This window comes from Perognathus longimembris, chromosome 2 (assembly GCF_023159225.1).
Source record: "Perognathus longimembris pacificus isolate PPM17 chromosome 2, ASM2315922v1, whole genome shotgun sequence".
In the NCBI taxonomy this organism is placed as follows: domain Eukaryota; kingdom Metazoa; phylum Chordata; class Mammalia; order Rodentia; family Heteromyidae; genus Perognathus; species Perognathus longimembris.
Window position 1 is genome coordinate 26,619,124 of NC_063162.1, and position 22,021 is coordinate 26,641,144.

Genomic DNA, 22,021 nt, shown 5'->3' on the forward strand with positions numbered 1-22,021 from the left:
TCTAATTGAGAGTACTGTGAGCTTGCATGCAGACCTTTTATAGTGCTCTCAGCACTGTTAGGCGTGCCTCTTGAATGCATTAGTAATGAATTAGGTAGACACTTCCCTGTCTCTTCAGGTTAGACTTTGTCCAGATGATAGAGGTAAAGTTTGAATGATCTGTACACATGTCCTTCATTTCAGAGGACACACAGGAGACTGTGGTTTTGGTGCACTTTTTAGAGATCAAATATTGCTAAATTGAAATGCAAACCTACCTGCTTTCAATGTACAGCCATGAATAAGAAGTGCTAAAGTTAAAGACTTGATATATAAGTACTTTACTCCAAAACTGTCCATTTTTCATTTTTATTATAAAAGTGATGTACAGAGCAGTTGGAATTACCTAAGTCAGATACAGAGTACATTTCTTGATTCTAAGATTAGTGAGAACTTGGGAAGTAATGGGTTATAAGGATGTTTAAACTCAAGTACAAAACAACCACAGAATGCACAACTAAAAGACTCAGGTCCTACTATAATAACATATCTTGTTAGGAAAGTAATGCTTAAGTAAAGGTATGTTTGTAAGGATATCATATTTGCTCAAAATTGACTACATCAGATAGTTTAAAATTTTAATTTTTGTGGTATTGGGGTTTGAACTCATGGCCTTGCACTCTCCAGTGCTATAACCCTTGAGAAATACCTCTGTCCTTGCTTTAGTGATTTCTTTAAAAACAGAGTCTTTATATTTAATTTTACTAAAGCTATTCTGGACTATAATCTTCCTACTTATCCCTCTACCAAAGTTAAAACTACAAGCACCCTCACCCCCCCCCCCCCCCCCCGCTCCCGCTTCATGTCTGGCTTGTTTTTTGAGGCAGGGTTTTTCTATTTGTTCAAGTTGGTCTCAAATTTCAGTCCTCTGAATCTTTGCCTCCTGAGGGGCAATTGCCTCCTATGATGGGATTACAGGCCTGAGCCACTGTTCTTGGCCTCTTATCTTCCTCAATATGGAAAATTAAGACCTGTTAAAATCCAGTTGCCTACCCTTTTACCAGCCTGGTATATAGGGATTCTGAGCTCTTATGTGGCTATCTATCTTAACCATTGTCATTGGCCCATTTTTCTTTGCCTGTCAAATTGTTTTCCTTTAGGGCTTTGAAATTTGAGTCTTAGGCATGAAGACATTGGTGAAAGACATAAAACCCAGCTGGTAAAGCTGAGGCAAAAACACACATTTTCTACATCTTACATCCTTCCCCCTAAGGAATTTCTGAATTTGTAAAAAAATTGCTAACTCTGCACTATGACTAAATACTTGATTTTCTTATTAATAAGTGGCTTCAAATAAACTTGAATTCAGCTAATAATTAATATAGATATCAGAAAAGTTTGCATTTATAATTTGTAAAACTTGAGGGACCCCAGATCCTGGGAGTATAATATGTAGAGTGAAGTAAGTACTAACCTGCTGCCTGACCCACCTAGCTCTAAATGAATGAAGACTCCCACCTCCTTATGTTGGGTAAAACAAGCTCAGTAGCTTTGGTGGGAAAGTAGCATTTACAAAGACGTTAACAACCTTTGTTTTTAAGTTAGGAATTAGCATATTGTAACCAAATGACTTGGTAGATTTTTCAAAAATACTTTGCTTCATGAAAATCTTCTCTTGGTTTTCATTCATTTATCACTTTTCTGTTCTATCATGGATCATCACAAAGACTTGATTACTGTATGCGCATCAGAAGACTTGCACTTATGTTCACTCTACTCAGCCCTCTGACTTTTCTCCCCAAGTACTGACTGTGCCAGCCACAGGCTCAGTGCTTGGGCTTCACCCTGAACTTCAGGAATCTGAACATTGCACCCTTCACTGCTTGAACTGCTGAAACTTCACTGTGGTTCTGTGTCAAGCTTTCTCCCTGTCCATCAGGGACAGGATTGTGCAGGAGGTATGTTTACTATGCAACTAGATTTGTTAATCTTGTGAGTGTCATGTGTCTTTCCTTGTAATTTCAACTTTGGATTCCTCTAACTAACTTGTTGGAAATACTAACAGCGCCCAGAATGATTTACTAATTTCTCCATCACTTTTGTCTCTCTGTGCTTTTCTTCTGTCCTGTTATTGAATATGTGAATTCATCCCCCTTGTCTTCAATTTTTTATTTTCTTTTCACTTGATCCTGCCTCTCCATAGGGATTTCAACCAAGTAGTTTCTTCTATTCAAGTGATTGTGCTCTTAATTTTTGACTTTCAATTACAAAGTTGTATCACTTGAGTCATCATTTTATTTATTTATTTATTATTACTTCTTGCTGGTCCTACGGCTTGAAGTCTGGACCTAGGTACTGTCCCTGAGCTTCTTTTGCTGAAGTCGAGGGCTCTACCACTTTAGTCACAGCACCACTTCCTTGAGTCACCCATTATATCATAAATTGTCTCTTTTGGTTATGCAGCTGTTTACTTTATTCTTTTTGGCCTCATCCATTTATTCTTGGCCCCTCGATTTCATTGGCAGTAGTAATAACCATTTTTAATATCTTTGAGTAGTTGTACAAAGGAGTTTTCATGTGTGTGATGCATTTGATCACTTACCCCTTCCCTCATTCTCCCTCTCTCTACCATCTATTCAATTCTCATGATTCTCCTCCAGTTTCTTTTTTCCATTCCTAGTGAGTAACAGGACAGCATTCACTAGCCATTCCTCTCTCCAGGTGTCTGCTGCTCCCATTGGATTGTACCCTGGCTCAGACAAGACATGTTTCAGCTTCCTAGTATTCACTACTTTGAACTGCCTGTCAAATGTTCAAAGGAGTTACACCATGGAAACCATGCTTAATTCAGCTTGATTGTGTCTATATGTATATGATTCTGTATGGGTCTTAATATATGTTCATATTTTAAGTGTACCTTGCATATATGAGAGAATGTGTGCACTCTTTAACTCACTCAATATAAATTTTTTCCAGGTCCATCTATTTCACTGTGAATGATGTAATAACATTTTATCTGTTAAATTAATACTATACAGAATATATGTGTGTGTGTTACATTTACTCAGCAGGGGTTCCTATGTATACATTGTTTAATGCCTACTGATTCTCTTGCTGGTTTTTCCACTGAATTAGAGGAGTCCATGCTTGAAATGCTCTCAGGCTTCAGTGCCCACTGTGTGTGCCTTGGGTCTCTTACTTCTACAGTCCATGGATGTGCTTTTCCCTCAGTATGGCCTCCCTCATGACTGCTGATGCAATTAAAACTACTTTTCCATAGTACTCACTTTCATAGCAGTTTGGTTAAGAATTATTTGTGAAAATATAGAGTATTGCTGCAGATGCTGTAGTCGCTGCCGGCCAGTGGCTTGGGAGGCAAGACTAATGTCCTCTATTTTGGGACTGGGAAGAGGGCGGTGGGGTAAACGGGCCTGATAGCCTAGGCGCTGCCCCTGCCAACAGTCGTAGAGTCGTCCTTAAGCAAAGGCGTCTCTACGCCTTTATCTATGGGGCGGAGTCTCTCCTGCTTGAAGGGGCAGGAGTACTTACAGCCCTGGTGGTAGGAACTGCGGGGACAGATGTAGGGACGCCTTGGAGGCAGCTGATAATGGCAGACACACGGGGAGGGGGTAATGGGGGGGGCAAATTGTTAACATATTCACCCCCTTGGGTCAGACAGGCCACTCGTTCCCAAGAAGAATCGTCCCAACCTCCCCTGCAAGGACCCAGGTGCAAAGATAACAAACAGTAGCATACAACTTATCCAGTTGCTTATCAGAAAAATGAAGATGCCTACTCTCCAAGATCCCTTTGAGAACACGAATCTGGCTTTCCTTTCTTTGTGAGTTCATGTTCCCCATATGGTTTGGAGAGGTTCACTTACCCGCTTATGTGCGTCAACGTGGGGCCCCACGTTGGGCACCAATCACTTACCTGGGTCCCTGTTCAGGCACCAGTTGCTGCAGTTGCTGCAGTTGCTGCAGTCGCTGCCGGCCAGCGGCTTGGGGCAGGGGGGCGGCAAGTGGAGCCCAAGTCATGAAAACGAGGGGGTCACGGAGGAGACAGACTGGAGGTGCAGATCTAGTGTATTGCGCAGTTTCAAAGCCTATATAGGCTAATCACCCAGTATATGATGCAATTAACACCCAATAGGTAACAGACACCTGTACTTAGGGACTCTTTTGAAAAGGGACTTTCCAGGAGGTGTAGGCCTGGGGCAGAGCCAACTCATGCCTTAGTGCCCATTGGGTTTTCCCAAGAGCTTGTAGTGACTCTGCTGTTTGCAGTGCCAGTCTGGGGCTTGAACCAAACACCATTTGCCCAATTATCTATGAAAAATCCAGAAGTGGAGTTGTGGTTCAACTGGTAGAGTACTAACTTTGAGCAGAAAAGTTCAGGGACAGAACCAAGGCCCTGAGTTCAAGTTCCCAGTACCAGTACACCCCCCTACCCCCACACACTCATAGACAAAAATACACAGTGTATAATACACAGTAGAGAAACTTGGTTATGATAATATAGTGTCATTATCCAAAGATAGAAAAATGACTGTGAATGGTTTACCATAAGAAATGATAAATATGTGAGGATACGAACATGTTTAACCTGATGTGAACTTCATACAGTATATGTGTGCTTCAGAACATTTTGAAATATGCCATCAGTTTAAATATTTTTCAATATATTAGTTGAAATTAACTATTAAAAATCATATCTTGCCGGGTACTAGTGCTTCACACCTATAATCCTAGTTACCTAGGAGTTTGAGATCTACTGTTTGAAGCTGACTCGGGCACGAAAATCTTATTTCTTATTTCCAATAAACTACTCAGAAGAGCCCAATGTGGCACTGTGGCTCACATGGTAGAATGCTCACCTTGACCAAAAGAAGCTCAAAGACACTTCCCAGGCCCAGAGTTCAAGCTCTAGGATTAGCAAAAAGAAATCATATCTCATGTTTTTATAATTTTGAAGGTTTTTCTGGCATATAGTTTAGTGGCCAAACAGCATGTTTTACAAATGTCATGCACGAGAAGCTGCAAAGAATTCTGTAAAGAAGTATATTTATAAAATCCTATCTATAAACTAATATGTGGATCTATGTCTGTGTACTTATGTATATACAAATGAACATATCCACATAAACAGTAGTGTTACCTACAAATTGTCTGACAAAGTCATTCCCTTTGGGAGAGAGGAGGAGGTGGAGAGAGAAGTTACTTTGCATTTAACATTTTATTAGGAAAGGAAAGGAAAATAATTGCTGTTCTGTTTTAGGTGTTCACTTTGTTCGTATTCTGCAGTCTCATGAGAGAATGACTTCAGGTTCTTGCTGTCATCGTTTAGATTGGATGTAAACAATACTTGGAAGGTAGAAAAATAATAGAAAATGAGATTTTTGTCTTGATGGGAAGAAAGAAGAAGACTCAAAAGATATGAAGAATAACACTCAGAAACATGAAAGCGTAAATTCACACATTGCTCTGAATAATATCTCAAGTTTTCTTTCTTGTTCACAGAAACATCAAAACAGGGTCATGAATTCTATCCTCAATGTATTTTCCTTCCTTTGATTCATTCCCATCTTATTTCCCTACAGGCTGGGTCAGCATCTAAGAATTCTCACTCTGTTTTGAAGTAAAACCTCTAGAAACTCTGCTGACACTCAGCTGATTCTGTCTTTTACCATCCTCCCCTTACATTCTCTACACTTAGCATGGAGTAGAACAGCACCTTCTTTGCATTTCTAGTGCCTTCCATCTTCCTCTACATGGCAAAGGAAATCTGAGGACAGACAGAAAATCAAGAATGCTTATTATCACGAGCATAACAGAGGAGACATGACTCCAAGAGATCATCTGTGAATCATTTTGCTGTTTTTCAGTGATAACATACTAACTACACAGCTGTAGCTGTGCACTGGAAACTGGCATGATCAAAACAAGTGCAATGAAACACTCGGAAGAGCAGGTGTGTTTGTGCAGTGACCCCTGCAAGCTCTACAGAGGGGTGAATGGGTCCCTGGATCTTTAGGAAAGGGGGTGACATGAGCTTTGAGGGGAGGGCAGGCATCTGGCACGAGGGAAGAAGCAGCCAGTGACCCGGAGGAAGAGCCGGCACAGTAGCAGGCAGACAGTGCTTCTCCTGAGACAGGAATGAAACAGAGCTGGTACACGGGTGGCAGGGAAGAAAATCCTTTTGGCCCACGGGAATGTGTCCAGGTCCTTTGGGTCAACTAGAGATTTTAGATTAAAGTTCTGTAAAATGCTAGTCAGGAATTAAAAACAGCTCCATATGGGGCAGACCCTCTCCTACATAAACCTGTTTTCCTAGAAAAACAAAATAAACACTGGGGAGTGGAGTTACTCCTGGTTTGTAATTGTTACAACATTAAGCCCTTTGTTTGCATCTGCTCCAGACACTAAGGTTGTTGGATGGAATTTTGAATGGCTGTTACCCAGGCAAATGGACTAACAGTATTCTATCTTTTTGAAGTTGCCACTCTTATTTAGAGAGTGGCCAGAAGAGTCAAACCTTTCTGGGTTGGGGTATTCCTGGCTATCATATAGCACAGATATCAGAGATGTCAGATGTGCCCTGGAAACAACACACATGGAAAACCAGGTGAATAACGAAATCATGGGAGTTACACTGAAATCACTTAGTTCTACTTTTGAAGAAAAGCTAATGGCATTTCCAATGAGACCGTTGATGCAATCAGTGGGTCTGTTTTTGAGACTAGGGGCAAAGATTGCAATAATGTGTCCTCAAAAAGCATTTCCCTTGCTAGGCATTCGAGTATTGCAAAAACTTCTGAATGGGCTCCCATTTTCTTCAAGAGTGGGCTCTTGTGCCTGTCGCAACACCCACTCCAGTTTGTCACTGTATATTCCACACAACTCCTATGGAGTTTGGATTCAATGCTAGGTTTTGTTTATAGGGTGAAGTTTTAGAGCACATGTTTATAGAAGTTTAAAAATAAACATCAAAAGTGGGAACAAATGTTACTCACTAGACTCTGTGTTGAAAATGAACAATACAACTTGCCAGTGGGGATGGGAGGGAACAAACTCAGAGAGAGAGAGGGATGGGGTCATACTGTCCAAAAAGGAACATACTCTTGTTTTTTTGGTGTGTTTTTGTTGCCAGTCGTGGGGCTTGGACTCAGGGCCTGAGCACTGTCCCTGGCTTCTTTTTGCTCAAGGCTAGCACTCTACCACTTGAGCCACAGTGCTATTTCTGGCTTTTTCTATATATGTGGTGCTGAGGAATTGAGCCCAGGGCTTCATTTATGCAAGGCAAGGACTCTACCTCTAGGCCATATTCCCAGCCCAGGAACATACGCTTTACCTGACTTATTTAACTTTATCCCCTCAATAACACCTTTATAACAACAAAAACATTAGAAAATCAGGTGTGCTTTTCTAAAATACAAGCAAGTCCAAAAAGCAGGCTAAAACCTGTTATAATTCAATTTGTTTCAATTGTAAAATACAGAGAATTCCTTAGGAAACATTAAGCCTTTGACAAAAGAAAAGTGAGGATAAGATTAGAAATTTAATCTATTTTTTTTTTTTTGCATTTCTGGCCATTAACAATGGTCAGGCAAGGATCATCAATGGAAGCAAAAGCAGAGAGAGGGTAACTTAGTTATTTCCACCAAAGATTAAATTTTTGCCATGTTTGCATAACAACACATAAATGCTGAACATCTACCATAGATGAATCTGCCAGATATCACCTTATTTCATGAAGGATTTAGCATACATGGTAGTGTAGCCGGTCAAATTATTATCTCCCTCCCTCCACTGATATAGTTGAGTGTCATAGTATGCTGTCTTCATTATGAATTATATCTGGAATCTAATCCATAAAAAATAATGACACAATCACCCTTAGGAACTTCTAAATGCTGCTTATTTGGTGCTTTATGAAGGCTGACATACTGGAAGAAATACTCAAAAATAACGGAATGATTCCTGATTTAGGAGAATAAGAAGTAGAGGCATCGGTGGGGCACTGTTGGCTCCTGCCTGTAATCTTAGCTACTCGGGAAGCTGAGATCTGAGGATCCCAGCTTGAAGTCACATGGTAGGAAACTCTATCTCACAAAAAAATTAATTAAAAAGTAAGATATCTAAATTGTAATAACAAGGAAAATGTCATTTATCCAGGAAACAAAACTAACAAATGTTTGCAAGCTACAATGCTAAAAGCACGTAATTACGAAAAAAATGAAGCACAGTCAAAATGAAATAGAGACATAGTGTTATCTATCAGTTGAAGCAAATAATAAGCTCTTTTCAAAATTATGTATATATTTTTGTGTGCATGTTTGTGCCAATCTTGGGGTTGAACTTAGGGCCTGGATGTTGTTCTTGAGAGGCTTTAACTCAAGGCCAGCATTCTACCACGTGATCCACAGCTCCACTGCAGCTTTTCTTAGGGGGTGGGAAGGTAGTTTATTGGAGATAAGAGTGTCATAGACTTTCCTGCTGGAGCTGGCTTTTTGAACCACGATCCTCAGATCTCAGCCTCTTGAATAGCTAGGATTACTGAGTGAGCCATCAGAATCTGGCAAAAGTATGAATTGTTTTAATAATATCCTGACAAAAATCTCGGATGCATCTTTTAGGAAACGAACAAATTGAACTTTGAACATTCATTTTGAACTCTTTACACCTGTGAATATCCAGAAAAAATTCTAAGTAGACAGAAAAAATGTGAAAGATTCACAACGTACGTTACAGAAACCTATGGAGAAGGCTAATAGTCCCAAACTGGACACTGCACAAAATCTATCATGCTGCCACATGAAATCAGTTCCAGCTTCTGTCTTGTGTGTTGGCAGATATCTGAAAGGGCATTGTGAATTTGCGAACATCAGGGGGCGCAAAGGGCCAGCAGAGAAAAGGGCTCACCTTAAGTAGCCTCTGAACTTTGTGTCACAGGTCACTGCATGGGGAAGTTGTTGGGTATATGAACTCAATGTTTCTCTGGACCTCGTGCAGCACAGCCTCTGTGTAGGGCATGCGGCTCCTGTCCTGCATGCAGGGGCTCTGGTGTCTGCTAATCACATAGTCAATTTCTTTCTGGACTTTAACTGACAAGACATAAATAATGAACAGTGACAGGAATGTTGACAGGAAACACTTGACATTTCCCCATGCCATCAGAACCGTAAAATTTATGTATATATGTATGAAATATTTCATGAATTTTTGTCTTCACGTCAGGTGCTAACAAATAGCATAGCACCTTGTCTTGGGTAGGTGCCCTTTATGTCTTTAATTTTGGTGGGAACCTGGGGAAACATTTTGAATAAGATGATAAAATAGTGAGTATTTCTGTTTTTTCTTCTTCTCCTTCTTCTTCTTCTTCTTCTTCTTCTTCTTCTTCTTCTTCTTCTTCTTCTTCTTCTTCTTCTTCTTCTTCTTCTTCTTCTTCCTCTTCCTCTTCCTCTTCTTCTTCTTCCTCTTCTTCTTTTCCAGTCCTGGTGTTTGGGACTCAGGGCTTGAGCACTGTCCCTGGTTTCTTTTTGCTCAAGGCTTGCACTCTGCCACTTGAGCCACAGCGCCACTTCTGGCCTTTTTCTATAAATGTGGTGCTGGGGAATGGAACCCAGGGCTTCATGTATACTAGACAAGCACTCTACCACTGAGCCATATTTTTGTGTACTAGGCAAGCACTCTACCACTAAGCCATATTCCCAGCCCTGTTTGGTATTTTTAACACTTTTTTTTTTTTTTTTGGCCAGTCCTGGGGCTTGGACTCAGGGCCTGAGCACTGTCCCTGGCTTCTTATTTTTGCTCAAGGCTAGCACTCTGCCACTTGAGCCACAGCGCCACTTCTGGCCATTTTCTGTATATGTGGTGCTGGGGAATCGAACCCAGGGCCCCATGTATACGAGGCAAGCACTCTTGCCACTAGGCCATATCCCCAGCTCCTATGTTTGGTATTTTTAAAAGTAATATAGAAGTTTATCTGGTTGCCACATCCAGGAATTGAGTAAGAAAATCAGGAGATAGGTAGTCAAAATTGAAGGTAAGACTTTAACAAACATTCCTAGTGCACTCTCTCTGTTAGCACAAAACCCAGTGCACTGGGCTTTTCAGGCTCAGTTTCTCTCCAAAGTAACCCTCTCCTCCTAGAGGAAGAAAATCATTTTCCTGAGGAATGGATATTTGTATGTCAGTTTCTTCCCTGAGGAGGGTGACCATCACAATACAGAATTTCCTCCATGAAGATAGAGTCATACCACTTTCTTCCTGGTAGGTGAAGAAATTTTTTATTTCTGTTGGACCTGGGGCTTGAACTCTGAGCCTGGGAGCTGTCCCTAAGCTCTTCAGTGCAAGTCTAGCACTTTACAACTTTGAGCCACAGAACCATTTCCAGTGTTTCTGGTTGTTAATTGGAGATAAGAGTCTCACAGACTTTCCTGCCTGGGCTGGGTTTGAACCATGATCCTCAGATCTCAGCTTCTTGAGTAGCTAGGATTAAAGCATGACCCACCACGGCAGGGGTGGGTGAGGAACTTTTAAGTGGTTTGAACTTCTAGGGAAAGATCTTCATTATCTCTGTGATGCCTCAGGAGAATGCAGACAACTGTCACTGTAGCTTTCTCACATTGTAAGAAATGTGTCAATAATCTAAATCCATCCTATTGTAGCCACCAATGAGAACCCACCATGAGTAGTATGAGTGCATGAGCTTTGGGAGAGTGTTCTGACGCATGAACAAAGAGCAGGTCTTCCAGCTCCAGAGAAGATGCCACCTAAGCTGCAACAGATCACCATAAGCTGCTTTATCTCCTGGAACATACGAAAAATTAATTTCTCTTACCTGTTGAGAAAGGCATAAAGTAGTCACTTTTCTTGAAGTTGCCATGCTCATCTAGAAAGTGGCTAGGGTTGAAGTCTTTTGGGTTAGGGAATTCCTTATTGTTATACAACACAAATCTCAGGGATGTTAATAACGCGGTACCCTGGAAACAGCACATACATATGAGCTACGTTATACAGAAATGGAGAAGCAGAAAGTTCCAGTGGAAATCACTTAGGTCAAGATGTTCTTGAGCTATAAAAGAGAAAACCAGGCCAGAGCAGATCTATGGCATTTCCAAGAAGACAGATCACATGACCAGTGGGACTGAAGTCTGAGGCAGTGCTAGTGATCTTGCTGAAGTGACTGTTAATGGTTTTCGTGTACTGATTGTTTGGGTATTTGGCACTTAAATGACTGGATCTCTTCTTACTATCAAGCTTGGACATTGCTTTCTGTTTCTACCTCCTGTTCCAATTTATCACTTCCCCTTCCATGTAACTTACATGGATTCTGGTTTTTAAAGGAAGATTCTATTTGAATGCCCATAGTATCTGTTCACCTCACTTCTAATGAATAAATATCTGATTTGTTTAGCAATGTGATTTTCTGGAAAAAAAACATAAAAACAAATTCAAAGAAATATACAACCAATATATAATATTGCTATGCAGTTTGTCCTCATTTTGACATGCAGGAGTTCTTTGCTATTATTATTAATATTTATATTAATAATTAATAATATATTAATGTGGTATTAAAGTGTCATACCATTGATTTTAATCAAGTACACATAAAAGCCCAATCTTAATGATGGAGAGAACTAGAAGATATCTACTTATTAAATGAGAAGAGTAGTACAATAAATAATGACAGAAGAGTTGTTTGTCTCCACCTCAACAGTGTGATTCAGTGTCACATGCATAGAACATATGTATTTTTCTTTAACAGAATCTGATCAGGAATCTACTTTATTGACAACAATGGCACAATCCATTCTGAGGGACATTTCAAATGACTGTTGGTTGGATTCTCTGTTAATATTAATATAATGAAAGGAAACAAAGGACAAAGAATTGCTCTAGCATATGAAGACAAGATGTTCATACTAATCCAAATGCAATAATAAAAGTTGAATATGTGTTCTAAGAAGAGGAAAAATTTCCCTATCTGTTAAATGACATTTACTAAAATCTACTGAAGCCATCATTCTTGGGAGTGAGGTAGTAAAGCCTTCGAAACTCCCTTGTGAGAAAGAAGAATTCCCACTCACACAAGTCTTTCCAGCACTGTCCTGGACACCACAGCAGGTACAGTAAGGTGTTCAAAGAAGTTAAAGACCTGGTACTGGTGGATCATTCCTGTAATGACAATGACTCATAGTTAAGCCCTTCCACCATTACACACAGATCTATTGATATCCACATAAAATGTCCCGTAGCAGTCTTTACAAGATTAACAAACTGAACATGCATCATTCCTTGGAACTCATAACACCTATGAATAGCCAAATAATACAAGACTCATACAGCCAGATAATGAGATCTGGGTTAAAGTTTTAAAAACACAAAACTGGAAGTAGCTCCAAATTCTTTCAAGCTGATACAGGTAGGATTATTCTATGGATCTGGGAACATCAAGAGCACTGAAGTGCAGTTCACAAAAGTTGCTTCCTTTGGGAATGAAGTAGTCCCTGAACTTAATGCCATGGGTCACTGCATGGGGCAGGTTGTTGGGTGTATGAGATGAATGTATCTCTGGACCTCATGCAGCACAGCTTCTGTGTAGGGCATTTGGCTCCTGTCCTGCATGCAGGGCTCCGGTGTCTGCCAATCACATGGTCAATCTCTTCCTGGGCTTTATCTGGCAAGATACAAGCAAGAGATGACTAACAGAAATAGAATGTATACTGGTCATCAATCAATTTGATACATTAGTTTGAACCTATAGGTTACCATTCATGGAGATGATTTCAATAGAATTAATGAAATGCTTAAAAAATAATCAGGTGAGATGTTGGTGTCTTACACCTATAATCTTAGCTACTCACAAAACAGAGGACTGATGATAGAAGTTCAAATGAAAAAGGCAGACAAATCCAAGACACTCTTATCTACAATTAACTAGTGAAAAGCTGGAACGGGAAGCATAATTCAATCTGTACAGTGCCAGATTTGAGTGCAAAAATTGATCAAGAGCCTTAGGCCATAGGTCCAACGAAGCCCAGCTACTGGCATTAAGCAAATAACAAATAAATAGAATCAAAACAGCGTGGAGAAAAATGTACAGTAGTCATAGAAAGAGAAACTAGACTCAAATGGTAAATTAAATCAAAATGACACTTGAAAAAGAGTATGCTTCAAGTATCCTTATCTCACAGGCTTGTGTTAGATGCTGTTTCCCCAGAATTGATTTCACCCTGCTCAACTGTCCAGTCCCCACAGGCCACTGTAGCAGTGGTCCACAGGTGTCTGTGCTCAGCCTAAAAGTGGCAGAATGGCTGCTTAGCAAGTGTGACACCCTGAGTTCAAATCCCAGTTTTGCCAAAAGCAAAGAAGAACTAAGAAGAATGAATTTCTTCTAAGACAAACAAGCTGAAAGATGCTAGTAGTATCTTCTCACTATCCTTCTGTAATTGGTCCTTCCTGCGACGTGCAGATGCTTCATCAGGAGCAGCAGAGCGTACCTCAGAGTCCTGCTGGTTGTCTCTGTGCCAGTGGCAAACAGATCAGTAGCGCAGGTTACCAAGATTTCATAAGTAAATTCTGACTGTTTGTTGTGCTTTTCCTAGGAAGACATAGATGAAATTATTCTATAAATGGCTTGCCAACAGAAAATAGAATAAGTAAAAGATGAAAAGGTAAAAGTAGCAAGAAGAAGAGATAAGCAACAAATATAAGACAGAACAGGGAGTACAACAAAAGATGATGAAGTACTTGTCCCCAGAGTGCCAGACATACTAAGGACAGAAAAGAGGCAGAATAATGGAAGAGATAATGGCTGAAAGGTTTCTGAGTCAAGGAAAGTCATGAATGAAATTCATGTAGGAAATTCAACAAAAGTTGTGACAAATAAACCATAGAGATTCATACTATTCATACACTTGATCAATGTTTAAAATTAAAGCCAAAGAAAACTCTTGAAAGCAGCAAGAGAGAAGCAATTCCTCACGTACAGTAGCTTCTCCAGCAGTAAATGGCTATCTTTCCTTTAGAAACTGTAGAAGTCAGCAAGTGTTAGCATAATATGTTTAAGATGCAGACAGAAAACTTTTCAAGGGAGAATTCTTCATCTGGCAATAACACTTCTCTGAAATGAGGTTGTTTTGGGGATGGCCTTCAGCACCTCCTCTATATTAATCAAGTATTCTACTACTTGAGCCATATTTTCAACCCTTTGGTTTGAATTTCATTCCTGGCTTAAACCTATAATCATTTTGCATGAACCTCTCAAGTAGCGAGTGTTGGGACCTCAAGGATCCCTTTTCCCCTATTTCCCGGGGAAAATGCCTGAACCCCAAAACTATGAAAGAGCACTCGGCCTTGTCTTCCTCCTGCAGAAGGCAAAAGCGTACTCTCATGGATTATGCTAAGTTGAGGAAAGGTTGCTGAAGCCTCCCCTCACCTGATCCCCTCATGTGTCAGGATTGGTGGCGGGAAGAGAGACATCAGGGAGACACCTTGATGGTTGAATGGGTCTCAGCCACCCAGATGGCGGGGAGAGGATTTATTACCATGACAAAGCCGAAGGGGAAGGACTTGGGGTGACTGACTGATTGGCTGACTGGGATGCCCTTTAGGTGATGTCATGAAACTTCCTCTGTGGGCGGGGACTACAGCCCCCACCATAAGACATGTGGCCAAGCTGGGAGGCCAAGCTGGGCTTGCTTCTCTTCTGGTTGAGGCCGGAAGGTGGGAGGAGCTCCCTCCCACACTGCCCCAGGGCTGGTTGAAGGGCAGTGAGAATCCCCAACAAGCAAGTATTATAAGAATCTACTATCATTTTTTTTTTTTTTGGCCAATCTTGGGGCTTGGACTCAGGGCCTGAGCACTGTCCCTGGCTTCTTTTTGCTCAAGGCTAGCACTCTGCCACTTGAGCCACAGCGCCACTTCTGGCCATTTTCTGTATATGTGGTGTTGGGGAATTGAACCCAGGGCCTCATGTATACGAGGCGAGCACTCTTGCCACTAGGCCATATCCCCAGCCCCTACTATCATGTTTTTAATATAGAAGTTAGTAAGATATTCTAAGATATATGAAATAGTAGAGTAATCCCATATGCAGATGTGAGAAATGCTAAAGGGAGTCAACTTGCAACCTAAACCAGAAGGACAATGAACAATAAACTGGTACTATATTAAGCAACAAAATTTCTTGTGACGAGAACTATATATGTATAAACATTAACATTACTGTTCTTCTGTGTTTAACTGTCCTGGTTTCTATACACTTTCAAGAGAATTCATAAGACAGTCATTGTAAAGGCACATTGAGGATACATAATGAATAATTGTAGAAATCATAACAACCCAGTACAAAAGGGGAATTTATGGGATGATAATCATAATGTGTAGTTGGAAGAATCATTTCCAACTGTTCTATGTCTGGGATGTTATCAGTAAAGTCCGTTAAGGAAATAACTTTCAAATACACTGAGAACACAATCAATAACTTTAAGACTTCAGTCAAGGTTTTATTGCATGAATCACAAAATTAATAAAAGTAAGGGAATGGTAGGTTGAAGAGGAAAGAGAAAGTTGAAGGGGCTGATGAAGATGCATTGTGTTCATAAACTGCTTTGTTAAATAGCACCTGCCTCAAAAGAGCTTGCCTCGTATGCATGGGGCCCTGGGTTCGATTCCCCAGCACCACATATACAGAAAACGGTCAGAAGTGGCGCTGTGGCTCCAGTGGCAGAGTGCTAGCCTTGAGCAAAAGGAAGCCAGGGACAGTGCTCAGGCCCTGAGTCCAAGGCCCAGGACTGGCCCCCCCCCAAAAAAAAATAGCACCTGCCTTTACTAACTACTTAAAATAAGGTAATTTTTTTTTAAAGAAATCATTTAAGAGAAAGATGCTATTGGCTCACACCTGTAATGCCAAAATATTTTGTATTTTACAACTCATTTGAAATAGTTTCTATTGTGCCTACTCTTTGTGGTAAGTTTCTCGTCAGTATGGTGACTTTTATGTAAAGAAAGGAAATATGTTCTAATTATTGAACACATTTCTTTTATGTTCGTCAGGATGCTTGATATAGATTCACATACATAATATATATTTGAAGGGCTTTCGATCGTTTCTGGCCTGAGCCAGTGATCCAAAGAATGTTCAAGCAACCAAAGGACTGAGCTGATATAAGCATTTTACCTGCTCCAAGCGTGTCATGTCTCATAGGTCTGAGGTCTGAGAATTCTAAACTCATTTCCAATGTCCCTTGACTAATGAATAGAAGATCAAGATTTGAACCTCTGTTTAGTCAACATTTGGTGCTTGAATAATTCATCATAACTTTAGGCTCCATTTGAAGTGGATGTCCCTATGAACAACTGCTTCAGGATGAACTGTGGTACTGTGGCTGTTGAGAACCTAGCTGTGAAGCCCTATCAGCAGTAAGGGCTTGCTACAACATGTGACTTTTACTTCCCAGAGAAGATTGGAATATACTGGTGACATAACAAACACAGGAGTGCCCTCCAGCCCTGGGGCAGGCAGGGCATGAAGCACCTCTTGGAAGAATAATCTCTTCCATATCCAGCCTTCTCTGGTGCAAATAATAAACTGTTTATTATTGTGTTTTTAAACATTTTGTGATTCATCCTCACAAGTGACTTTTAGGATGAACATGAACTTAGTTAATATGTATAGAAGCAGTTGAGTAAAATGGAGGTCAGGAAAGTCTGATTGGATAACATTAGAGCTTGAATAATCCCAAGTCTTTGTGAACCTTGAATATAGGGCAAAGTAAACAGTTAAGTGGCTGTGTCACTCATATAATTGCAGGTGCCATTAAAGGAAAGAAAGGTCAAAAAAGTTTTGTGTGATAATGTTACTCCTTGAATGATCTTGTTTCTTGGTGAGCCTTGTAGCTAGGGAAAAGTAAGAAGTCATTTACTATATGACTCAAATAATTATAACATTTATATTACCCATTTATTGGGTAAAAAACAATGTTTGAAGCTGGGAAGCTCTGTACTCAAAAATGTGTGAAGAGGAGTGGTCCAGCACAACCCATGGTGGTTTGTGATGCACAGCTTTTTTTTCTCGTTCCCAGAAATTCTTCCAGAGTGAAGAATTATATGAGCCTCTGTATTTTACAATTTCATAGAAAATTCTCTCCAAATGTCCAGCAGAATAAAGGGAATAAAAGCATTCATTCAACGTAAGGTTGCACCATTCCAGAACACCAGGATTAGAGAGATCATCACAACTTTCAGAAAGATACGACTAGGACTTATACAAAGAGACCATGGAAATTGCATCCGAATTCTTAAGAGTAACTGGTATTTATGTAGTGATGAAAAAAGGTGGGAGAATTAGACTTCCATATCAGTCATAAACTTTATGTCCCATGTTCTCCTTTTTCACAAAATACAGTATAATGCAGTTCATTCACTTATTGAAAACCAAGTGAAAGAAATCATGGACTCCTAAACTGGGAAAGAAAGGTCATGGGGTACTCTGAGACAGTCACTGAGGCTGCTGGGAACTCAAGTAGAAAACACTCACATCAGAGCAAAGCAGAAACAAATGATGCAAGGAGAGAGGGGAGACACTGTGAATGAAGGAGAAATGGCCAAGTGTCTTACAATTCCCACCTACTGACCATGTATTGCTAGAAGTATTAAACACTTTTTTTTTTGTTTTTCCAAATGGATTCTAACTCAGGATATGGAAAATCAAGAAATGATGTGAAAAACAAGGGAAGTATAATAAATGAAAAGTAAGTCTAGTTTTCACCCTGGAAACAATATTTCTGTAGCCAGAATGATTGAAACTGTGACTACTTGTTTAAAACTCAAATATTATATCTAGTATATAGTTATTAATGAGCTGAGGGGGAATGTGTATGTGTATGTATCTCTATGTGTCTATTTGTAGATGTGGCTAAATAAGTAAGACAGAGATGTGAGTGCACATTGTGATCTCACATATTAGGAATTCAATAAATATTCTCTAAAAGTGATTAAAAAATCATTTGGATGCTGGATACCAGGGCTGAAGCCTGTAATCCTACCTGATCAGGAAGCTGAGATCTGAGGATGGAGGCTTGAAGCAGCCCAGAGAGGAAAGTCTGTGAGACCCTTATGTCCAATAATGAACTCAGAAAAAGCCAGCAGTGGTCATGTGGCTCAAGTGGTAGAATGCTAGCCTTGATCACAAAGAAGCTTAGGCACAGCGCTTAGTCCCTGAGTTCAAGCCCCAGGTCCAGCAACAAGAAATTAAAAAGAGAAAAAGAAGTGGTTATTATTTAGAAACAAGAAGATAAGTTTCAGAAGCAGACATTTAATGCCCAATATGGCTATCATTATAAAGTAGTTGAATAATGAGATGACTATTGCACATTGCATATATGTACACACAAAAACATAGACACTATTTGAATAGTGTTTTAGTAATTATTAAAAGTAAAAATTAATATTTATTTATTATTTTTCTTTGGGCACTATTATTTCTTTTTTACATTTACATTAGTGTATATGAATTGTACAGAAGCCTTTAATGCTGGTACTTCCATACATACATATAAATATTTTCTTTTTTCATCATCATTGAATAGTTGTACAAATGGGGTTTCAATTCAACACATCAGCTCATGAGTTACAGTGCACCAATATCTGTTCTTATTATGTACATTGTCCAAGGTTAATGTCAGTCTTTATAATGCACTTTCATCCATATTTTTATTTATAGCCTTTTTAATTTTTTTGAAATATACTCCTACTCATATCAAGTACAGAAGCTAAACTCATTTTTAAAGACACATCATTTGTTCTTTAAAATAATATGATCTGAAAATCATTTTATAGTAATTTCACCTCTTATAACAGCAAAAAAATCTGAATTATAACAAAATAAGAATAATTTATTAACATGCTTAAGGTCATACTTAGAGTCATTTATGTAGTTGTGCAGCCCATGTACTACCATTAATATTTGTGGAGATTTGTGGAGATTTGTGAAATCTAGAGATGAAAGTGAAGATAATAATGTCCCCCAAATATATTTTCATTATTGATGTTTAATTCCTCTTATTTTGTAATTATGATAATATGCTTCTTTTATGTTAAATAGTTATTTTACTTCAATATATAAAGTATATTACAGGCACATGAACAGTTCTTGGTTTCTTTTTTAACAAGAAGCTAAACTCTATGGATATATTAATATGTTATAAGACTACTTAATAGTAGAGTTATGTATGTATATATTGAAATATAAGTATTCCATTGGGCATGTATATATTTTTACCACAAATCTTGTTGAAGTTCATTATGACTCTTTATGTAGTAGTGAATAACTGTGACCAATGTTCCACATCCTCCTACTCTGCCATTTCTTATTTGTGTCTCAACCAGCTAAAGTGAAGGAAGAGATTGACCATGTGATTGGCAGGCACCGGAGACCCTGCATGAAGGACAGGAGCCAAATGCCCTACACAGATGCTGTGATTCATGAGATCCAGAGATACATTGATCTCGTACCCATGAACCTGCCCCATGCAGTGACCCGGGACATTAAGTTCAGAGGCTACCTCATTCCCAAGGTGGGCTTGTTTCTTCTGTGCTGAGCCTCCAGAGGGAAGCTGAGTTCCTGAGTTCACTGTGGGAATCTGCTCCTCCTCTAAGCATGAGAGAGCTGCAAAAGTCTCACAGTTGGCTGTCTGGGAGAGTTTGTGATATGGGAAGTTTGGGGTATATATCCATGCATTTATAACGTTGGTATCTAGCAGTGTGAATTTTCCAATTTTGTTCTGCTCCTTAAATTGTTTTGTTTTTGTCTTTAGTTTCTTGTTTTTTGTTAATGGCTATGCTTAATTTGTGTACTTCCAAATGAATGCACAAGTTTATGTCTATCAATTTTCCAAAATTCTCTGCTGAAATTTAGTATGTCTACAGTAAAATTATAGATAAATTTTGGGGGAAATGTTACTTTGTTTTCTTCAGTTCATGAATAAGTCATTTTCCCCATTTACCTATGCTTTACTTTATTTTCCAAGGAATAATTTGTTTTCAATAGAGTGGCTAAAAAATATATTCACAGACCTTCTTTAAATACTGAGTGTTTCCATTGTTATTATTTTATTTTATATTTGTTAGGCTTGAACACTGCAGTTGTGTGCTGTCCCTGAGCTCATTTGCTCAAGGCTAAAGTTCTACTACTTTGTGTAACATCACCCATGTTCACTCTTGTGCTCATATTCATTCTAACTGGAGACAGGATACTCAGGGACTTTCCTGCCTGGGCTTTCCATGGCTTTATGCTCTCCTTGCTTTTAACGTTTCTGCTCTTGAGAAATCTCATGTTATGCTGATGGGCTTGCCACCATAGATAATAACTTGCTTTTCTTTTGCAGCTTTCAGGACTCCTTAATTTTTTTGAACATTTAATGTTTAACTATAGTGTGTGGTGTGGTGATTCTTTTCTGATCTGGCCTGTTTGCTGTCCTATAGACCCCATGTACCTGGATTGCTAAAGATTTAGGAAATATGTTCCTATTAATTTATTGAATATGTTTCCTATTCCTTCATCATGATCCTCTTCTCCTAGCTCTATACTTACGTTTGGCAGTTTTGATCTTTCAAGTTTCCCAGGTGGACCTGTGTGTTCTTTTCATACTTTACTTTTCACCTAGTTCTTCATCTGACTATTCTAATTGATCTACTTTGTCCTTGAGCCCTGATATTCTGTTTTCAATTTGATCTGCTCCTTTCCATTGAGTCTTTATTTGATTTATATAGCTTTACATTTCCCACAGTATAGTTTGATTCTTTTTTTTTTTTTAAAGATTTCTGTATGTTTGTTGAATTCTTTATAGATATATTATATTCTTTCCTTAAGTCATTCAGATGTTTGTTTGTAGCCTTTTCATATTCACTCATCTATGCATTTCATTTTACATTTTATTGATCATGCTTGTAATTATGCTTAAGATTTTTTGGGTTTTCTTCTTCTTCAACATCCTTGGTGTCTATTGCTAAAGAATTGTTAAGGTTTGGATGTACTTGCCTTTTTTCATATTTTCTGTGTTGATATTTATGGGCTCTGAAGCCAGTTCATTGGATGGAAGTGTCCATCACCTGTAGACCTAAAGATTGAAATAAGTACTTTTTAGTGTTTTTGTCACCCCTATAATTCTTTGTTTTGTTTTCTTTTTTATCAGTTTGTGGCTTGAACTCAGGGTGCTGTCCCTGTGCTATTTTGCTCAAAGCTAGTGGTCTACAACTTTGAGCAACTGCACCACTTCTTTTTCTCCTGAGTAATTGGAGATATGAGTCTCATGGGCTTTCCTGTCAAGGCTGGTTTAGAAGTGTGATCTTCAGATCTCAGCCTTCTGAGTAGCTGAGATTACAGGTTTGAACCACTTGCACCAGGCTTTGCATATATAATAGTAATATATGTAAATATTGTATATACTACTACATATGTATATACTTATATACACATATGTGTATCTGTCTATGTATGTATGTATGTATGTATGTATGTATGTATGTATGTATGTATCATCTATCTTCTACTTATTAGTCTAGCTTATCTCTGTGTATTGTTCTCAGGGTACAACCATACTGACATCACTGACCTCTGTGCTAAATGACCACAAGGAATTCCCCAACCCAGACACATTTGACCCAGGCCACTTTCTGGATAAAAGTGGGAACTTCAAAAAAAGTGATTACTTCATGCCTTTCTCATCAGGTAATAGAATTTTATTTCCTATATCTCAAGATTCTTTAGGTTTGGAGGTTCAGTTGGACCTCCTTTGGGGCTGGTATAATTGCACTTTAGCTCATAATTAGGAGCAGCACTCTCCATTCCCACCAACTTTCCTTGTCATGGTGGATCCTCACTGTTGGATCAGATTAGTGGGGCTTCAGTTCTTCTGTGCATTTCTTCCAAATTGAGCAAGGTAAAGCATAGATCCTTTGAATTCTTTCTTTACATAAATGATAGTGATCTCTTCTAAGTGAGTTAACTTCACTTAGACAGCAATCACTCACAG

The 22,021-nt window shown here is 39.1% G+C and overlaps 1 protein-coding gene and 1 long non-coding RNA gene across 3 annotated transcripts in view; one reads left to right on the plus strand and one right to left on the minus strand.

Moving 5' to 3' along the window:
- The window catches only part of LOC125346243 (cytochrome P450 2C3-like), a 74,229-nt gene that overhangs the window by 49,701 nt on the left and 2,507 nt on the right, over positions 1-22,021 (plus strand). For both annotated transcript variants that reach the window (XM_048338653.1, XM_048338655.1), the window contains 2 exons: positions 19,377-19,564; positions 21,576-21,717. In XM_048338653.1, coding sequence (XP_048194610.1) covers positions 19,377-19,564; positions 21,576-21,717 — 330 coding nt within the window. The remainder of the gene's footprint in view (positions 1-19,376; positions 19,565-21,575; positions 21,718-22,021) is intronic.
- Positions 16,513-22,021, minus strand: part of LOC125346252 — a 110,090-nt gene continuing 104,581 nt past the window's right edge. Inside the window, exon 5 of the long non-coding RNA XR_007209884.1 lies at positions 16,513-16,524. This is a non-coding gene — a long non-coding RNA (uncharacterized LOC125346252). The remainder of the gene's footprint in view (positions 16,525-22,021) is intronic.